Here is a 7,383-nt window from a genome sequence, read left to right as displayed (position 1 = left end):
CTGCCGTGGCAAGACAAGGTCGGTCCTTGTCCCACGGGACAGGAGCAGGTAAAGGCACCACCACGCAGCCAGCCAGCCCCACAGGGAGTGCTGTTCCCTTGCACAGCTGAGAAACCATCCTGTGGGTCCTGAACAGCAGGGAGGAATCAAAATCACCTCGTCCTGGTGTTCCCCAAGGGAAGATTCGTCCCATGGACACACCTGATGCTTTGGGGCAGTGCCGCTGGGGGAGACGGTGGGGACCATGCTTCGGAGCATCACCCAGGGCGCCAGCAGGCAGGAGCGTCCCACGGGGAGGAGCAGCAGCTCTCGGCAGCCCGGGGCCGCGGAGGGGAGCGGGCGCTGCCAGCACCGACGGGCCGGGAGGAGCCCGCAGGTGCCCGGGCTGGGGTCGGCGAGTGCCAGGCCGGGACCCCCGCCCAGCCCCCGCCGCAAACAGGTGCACTGCCCCTGTTGGAAAGGGATGAGAAAACGGCTCAGAAATGGTTTTCTCTCCCTCGCTTGCTCCCCTGAATGCTAATCAGCGGCGCCGGCTAAAAATACCCTGCAAGGCTGGCGTGCGCTCGGCAGAAGGGGAAAAAGGGGGGAGCGGGAGGCTGCAGCTTCCCGGAAGGAGCAGAAGGGACAGGCGTGGAAGAGTCCCCCCGAGCCCCCTCCCAGCCCGGCGCAGCTCCGTGCCCGCTCCCGGTCCCCCCGCTGCCCTGCAGAGGCCCCCTCGTCCCCTTCGTGGGGCGATGCCGGGTGCTCCCGGGGGGCTGCTGGCACTCTCCGTGCCCGGGTGGGAGCGGGGGCCCCCCCGCACACACACACACGCACACCCCACACACCCCACACACCATCACCGCCACCGCCACCGGGCGCTTTTCCCAGACGGGGCGCCCCGGGGGTGCTGTGTCGGGCAGCATCCGCCCTCCCGGGGCTGGCCGAGCACAAAGAGAAGGGGGCGATGGGGGGGACGGGGGGACCAGGGGGCTGTCGCCGGGCAGCGCAGCACCGGAGCCGCCGCCACGCTGCAGCGCAGTCACACGGAGGCACCGCGGGTCCCCTGCGGGAGCAAGCGACAGAAATAAATAATGAACGGCCGTAACACGAATGTAAACGGGGTTTTTTAAAGGGAAGAGAGGGCGCGAGCACGTAGACAACAGGAACATCTCCCCCGTGTAGGGGCGAAAAGCCCCCTCCCGCAGCCCCGTGCCCCAAGCCGTGCGCCCCGGCTGGGATCCGGCCGGAGGCCGCCCCCCGCACGCCCCCTCCCCGTCTCCCCAGCCTCCGGCCGGGGGTCGCAGAGCCCACCGCCCCCCTCCGGCAGCCGCGTCTCCCATCCCTCCCTCCCTCCCCTCCCTCCCTCACTCCCTCCCTCCAGCCCTCCCTCCCTCCCTCCATCCATAATTAATCGCCTCCCCGCAGCCGCCGCGATAAGAGAGGGCGGGCGGGGACGAGGAGGCGGCGGCGGCCGGGAGGCGGAGGGGTTTGGGGGGGGTGGGGGGGGAGCCGTGGGGGGGGGAGCCGTGTGCGCTCGCCGCGCCCGGCTCACTGCGGCCGGCGGCTGCCTGCCGAGCGGAGCGGAGCCGAGCCGAGCCGAGCCGAGCCGCCCCGTCCCGTCCCGTCGGGGGAGCGCCGCCGCCCGCATGGCCGCGCCGCGCCGCGCCGCCGCCGCCGCCGCGGGGCCGGGGGGGGCCGCGGGAGGAGGATGAGGCGGGCGGCGGGGCGGCGGCGGCGGCGGCGGCGCGGAGGATGAAGTGGAGCGTGCGGGGAGCCTGCGCCGCGCTCTCCAGCTGCCTCCTGCTCGCCTGCGCCCTCAGCGCCGCCGCCGTGGGCCTCAAGTGCTTCTCGCTGGGCTCGGAGCTGAAGGGCGAGCCGTTCCGCCTGGGCACCGCCGCCGGTGCTTTCTACTCGGGGCTGCTGCTGGCCGCCGGCCTCTCGCTGCTCGCCGCCGCGCTGCTCTGCTGCCGCCCGCCCGACGAGGCGCCCGCGGCGGCGGCACCGGCCGGCGGCGGACCCCCCGGCGGAGCCCCCGGCGGAGCCCCCGGCGCAGGGGACGCGGCGTCGGCGGCATCGGCGGCATCGGCAACATCGGCGGCGGCATCGGCACCGGCACCGGCACCGGCATCGGCACCGGCATCGGCATCGGCACCGGCGGCGGCCGCGCCGTCGGGGCCGGGGGAGAAGGCGTCGCCCGGGGGGCGGCAGAACTTCCTGCTGCTGGGGGTGCTGGTGTTCATGCTGGGCGTGCTGAGCGCCTTCGCCGGCGCCGTCATCGACGGCGACACCGTGTCGCTGGTGGAGAGGAAGTACTCGCACTACTGCCTGCTGCAGCCCGGCGGCGCGGCCCGCCCGCGGAGCGGCCCCGCGGCCCCCGACGGCTCGGCGGCGGCGCTCCGCTGCCAGAAGCTGCGGGACTACCAGCGCGGCTTGGTGCTCTCCACCGTCTTCAACGCGCTGGAGTGCCTGCTGGGCCTGCTCAACCTGCTCCTCGTCAAGAACTACAAGGCCTCGCAGCAGCGCGGGCGGCGGCGGCGGCGGCGGAGAGCGGCCCCGGCGGCGGCGGCGGCGGCGGGCGGGCGGCGGAGGCGAAGACGGGGCGGCGGCGGAGGGCGGCGGGCGCCGCGCCACAGCCAGGGCTCCCTGTTCTCCGGCGGCGAGCCCGAGCTCACCCCCGGGGACTGCCCCTTCCAGGCCGTCTCCTACATCAACGTGGGCGTCTTCCACGTCTTCGACGAGGCCGGCGTGGAGGTGCACTGCGGCGGGCACCCGTCCGTCGAGCTGCCCGGCTACTCGCCCATGGATCCCGAGCTGAACGCCTCCTACCCGTACTGCTACCCGCTGCCCAGCGAGCAGCCCCCCGCCTACGAGGAGATCTACCCCGGGGAGCCCTGCGCCCACGGCACCTAGCGCCCAGCCCGGCTCCAAGCCCGGCCGCTCCTCGCTCCGACGGCGGCACGGCACCGGCACCGGCACCGGCAGCGCCGCGGGGCTCAGGGACAGCCGCGGCCCCCCGACGGCACGGCCCCCGACGGCACGGCCCCGCCGCCTCGGGAGCAGCGGGTGACGCCGTGCCTCTGGCTCTGCGGAAGCTTCTCCTCCTGCCCTCTGCCCTCCCTCCTGCCCCTGCCCTCCGCAGATTTCCCCCCGTGCCCCTCACCCCCTCCCCGCCCTCCCGCACACCGACCCTCCGTCCGTCCCCCTCCGACCGCCGGCGGCTGAGTTTTCCGAAGGCTGCGCGAGAAACGCCTAAGGGTTGGTTCCTCCTGCCGCCTCTCCTCCGTAGCCAAGTTTAGTTCCCTTCAAGTGATTCATCAGTCTCCAGCTTTAGCAGTCCAGAGTTACCCATTTATGATAACCAGCCAGTGTAAGGAAAAGGTGTCATGAAGCTTCTTTACCTCTCAAAAGAGCTAAATTTCTAAACAACGCAGAGACATTTGTGTCACGTTTACTAGAGGTGTATTGGGGATCTTTAACGTTTACACTACTCCTCGGGAGAATTGAGTTCTGTTTTAAGATTTAGTGAGTTAAAACATTTGTTGGTCTTGTAAGATGCACATTGAGAAAAACCTGCACTTTGAAAAAGAAACAGGAAAAAAATCAACAACGTTTTTGTACACTAACGTGCCTGCTTTTGTTGATAACTTCTTACTGTAAAAGCTTTCAGAAGTCTATAGTGAAAATGTTTGGTAAATTCACTGCAGTTTAAAATCGATGATTAGTTCCTTTACTAAAACAGCTGAGATGTTGCTAGGATATGGCAGTTAAAAGGAAGTCCAAATGTCATACACATTCCTTTTTGTAAACAGGTTCTGTGTTTTTAATGCAAGGCAGGATTTCTTTTTGTTTTACACAGGTGAAGGTTTAATTCTATTTTGTACAACTACATGGTTTACCTTGTAAAGAATTCCATTTTACCTGTTACAATTCATCAATCTGGTAAGCTTGAATATTAAAGTTTTATTTGAAATATATATATATTGTAAAACAGCCTTAACCGGTGCAGTGGTCACAGTTTTAAAGGGAAAAAGAAGAAAAGAAAAAAAAAAAAACATCTTGGAAGTCATCTTCCAAATGTGTTTTCAAAACAGTATTTATACTCCTATTACAAAGTAAGATTTCTTTTTTTTTCTTTTTCTTTTTTTCTTTCTTCTTTTTTTTTTTTAAGAGGCCACTTTAATTCCTGAAGAGGGGAAAAATTAACGGGATTGTATGCTGTTAACTCTTTCTGAACTTGGCGGTATTAAAAAGGCTTTCTGCAAAGAGAAAAACTGCTAGATCCTCCTTTTGGATTCTGCCGTGGAACGCCAGTATCAGATAGTATAAGAAAGTGCCAATTAAGGGAAGCAGGTATGACATATTTTTTACATCTTTTAAGAACAGGTGAAAGCTTAATTTCATGTTGCACAAAGAGCCAAAAAGCAACTCTTCAGATTGCATTTGGTTCAGTCGTCCCTCCCCCAGCTACCCTATACTGAAATGAAATATCGCAAAATAACCTTTCAGTTAATCCTGCGTTTCGAGCCTGCTGCATAATGCCAGTGTCTCAGATACCCGAAGAGAGGGAGAGTTAAGGGAATGCAAAGTTTCAATGTATTTCTGTGGTCGATGCAAAATTATTTTAAAATTTTTAGCTGCAGAGAGACTGACGTAATTTACAGCCTTAGAATTGGAGAGGGAAGACTTTAGACTAAAAATAACCAAGTCTCTCTGCACCGTTTTGTTTTCTAAAGTGTTTTGACTTGCACACTTTGTATAATCTAAAATGCAGAATGCCTTAGAAGTCTTAAAATTGCAAACTGTTGTCTGTGAAGCTCACAATTAAAGCTCTCATCTAGGGAAGACAGCTAGAAGCAGCAGTTGCCAAGTTGCCGCGTAGTTCTACATTGCAGAAATTTAAAGCGCAGCTCTTTTTGGCCAGCAGATTTCCTTGTGCAGATGGCCAGCCTGAAACACTTGCCCTAGCTAAGTCTGGTTTTAGTACCGAAGACTGGCTCTGTGCTGGCTCTCTGCAGATGCATCTCTTTAACCCCTTGCAGGGAAGTTACTGGGAAGTCCTGCAGTCTTCACCTACAGTACTGATTTAGGCACAAACCCAAATCCACAGCCTACCGTACTGCTTATGTACCCAAAATATTTTGCAAAAATGAGTAATTAAAGTGATGAGGCTTGATCCTTAGACCTGTAGGTCTCCACATAGATGAGTTGTGAGACAGCGTAGTATCCTGTTATGGGATCAAATAGGAACTGCCAGAGCGATTGTGAAAGACAGACCAGCTAGGTGCCTAAATACAGAGTCAGAAGTGTAACAATAGTTGTTGGCTTTAAAACAAACAAACAAACAAACAATTTGGCTGCATACATTGTAGTTCATGGAAGTTGTATCTTAGTTTTACTTAAGGAATTGATTTTTGACTTAAAAAGACAGTATTTTACTTAACTATTTTAGGAATTATGAACTAGACAATTCTGAAACTCCAGATGTTCCAAAGATCAGTGCTCAGGGAAATAAATGGAAAGTCAAGAAAGCTACCTATTATACTCAATTGTTTAAATGTAAACAATTTTAAACTATGAATTTTTAAGATTGTTAAATTCATAACTTTTTTTTTTGCGTGCGTGCGTGTGTGTGCGTGTGTATGTGTGTTTTGTGTTTTATTTAAATCTGTTCAGAATGCCATTGAATTAGGATATTTATTTGTGGCTCAGTTTCAGTTCCTGAATTTCTACTTTTCTTCATTTGGGCTTTTATCCCCTGTAATATTTTAGTTTAGTGACGGACAGATTGCCAGAACAATGTCCAAGTTGGACTCCCACAGAAGCCAGTAGGCATCATTTCATTGACTTCAGTGGGTCTGGGCACAAACAATATGTAACACCTACTCTAAATAATCTCTAAAGTAATATTGATCTTCTGGCATGACAGGATGCAGCAGAGGCGCATTATTTCTCAGTTATTTATTATTTGTATGGACAGTGGTATTAAGGGAGGTCACCTATGGTATTATACATATTTAAAAGAAAAAAAGAAAAAAGAAAAAAATTGGCAGGCAAATTGACCAAACAAGCCATGTTTTCTTAAAAGATGGTATACAAGTGTTTCAGGTATCTGGTGACTAACTTTTCTGATAAAACACTACACGTATTTATTTCTCAGTGAGAAGAAACTTATAAATACAGGATTCAAGATGAAGCTTCACAAGCATGATTGCAGTATTGTGAAGCCATTTTTAGTAAACCTGAATCATCACTCTCTCTTCTGAGCAATAATGTTAGAGTGTATAAACTGTACTGTGCCGAAATTGAAAATAGGCTGGTGTGGGAAGCATTGGAGCGTAGGTTAATTACCTGAGAGGACTCATACCATCCCTCTGTTTTCCATTCCCTGTCACATGATTGTCAAGGCAAATGCAAACCTGATCGATTCATGTCACTGGAGGATGCTAATTACAAGGCTTTTGCCTTAAATAGCAAAACCAGGGAGAACGGAAGAGAGACATCGTGTATGTGCTATCATATCTCCATTTTGCTTAGCTGAAGTAATGACAAGACTGCTTTTTGCCCCACGGCTTATAGTTTTAATTTGCTCACAGCTTTACTCACATCTGTTCAAAGGGAGGGAAGAATAGACGCAATACTGCTCTTTTGGTGACAGTGGAGTACTGACTTGGTAGCAGACTGCTCCCAGCTTTCCAGTCCCTTTTACAGGTAATAGCAGCTAGTCAAGGGATGAAACAGTGGAAAATCAAGTCTGCTGTCTTTGATGTGATACGATTTGCCTTCATGTGGAAAAAATGTATTCCCACTAGCCTATTAGCAATTCACATGAATTATTTTCACACTCCAACATCCTTGCTTAAATCTGTTACTTATACTTTGCATTGTAATTGACAGAATATATGTGAATCTAAAAACAGGAAAAAAAAATGATGCTAGAAGGAAATCGTATTCAAATAGTACAGATTTTAGTCAAAAGTTTGATTTCACTGTAGGTCTTCTTTGGTTCACCAAAAAGCGCTATGGTGGCTGGTATAACTTAGATATATTTCAGACATAATGTTTAATCATCAGAAAAGGTTTCTGAATGTTCACATGAGGAGGGCAATCTGTTTCTGCTTTTGGACATAGTACATATGAAAACCTTTTCTTCATTTTGCCATTTAATCCAAGATTGATCCTCAACAAAATGTCAATAATTGATCTTGTAATTTTAGGATCAATAAAATACGTTTTAAAGCACAGCATATCCTATAAGAAAAGCCTAATGCTCTTCATTTAATAATCTCCATTGTCTTAGATTGATGTCTAATAGCACAACTGAAATTAGGGGTTTAATTACCATATTCATTGCAGAACGTGTTTTCCAGGGACTTACAACTTGTATGAGTGGAACCCTGGCAT

General features: G+C 53.2%; 1 protein-coding gene across 1 annotated transcript; it reads left to right on the top strand.

The window, feature by feature from the left end:
• Positions 1 to 1,719: 1,719 nt before the first annotated feature.
• On the top strand, positions 1,720 to 3,956 carry TMEM271 (transmembrane protein 271). Its single transcript, XM_032205713.1, has 2 exons — positions 1,720 to 2,118; positions 2,191 to 3,956. The coding sequence occupies exons 1-2, from the start codon at positions 1,735 to 1,737 to the stop codon at positions 2,890 to 2,892; spliced, it is 1,086 nt and encodes a 361-aa protein (XP_032061604.1). The 5' UTR covers positions 1,720 to 1,734; the 3' UTR covers positions 2,893 to 3,956.
• The last annotated feature ends 3,427 nt before the right edge of the window (positions 3,957 to 7,383 follow it).

This window comes from Aythya fuligula, chromosome Z, assembly GCF_009819795.1.
Source record: "Aythya fuligula isolate bAytFul2 chromosome Z, bAytFul2.pri, whole genome shotgun sequence".
Taxonomy (NCBI): domain Eukaryota; kingdom Metazoa; phylum Chordata; class Aves; order Anseriformes; family Anatidae; genus Aythya; species Aythya fuligula.
Note: the sequence above shows the minus strand (reverse complement) of the source record. Positions and strands in the feature narration are given on the sequence as shown.

Excerpts from the sequence above, each read along its gene's own strand:
- TMEM271 (XM_032205713.1), top strand. The coding sequence starts at position 1,735 with ATGAAGTGGAGCGTGCGGGGAGCCTGCGCCGCGCTCTCCAGCTGCCTC. Across the intron at positions 2,119-2,190 it reads CGGCACCGGCATCGGCACCG|AACTTCCTGCTGCTGGGGGT; the intron begins GCATCGGCATCG and ends GGGGGGCGGCAG.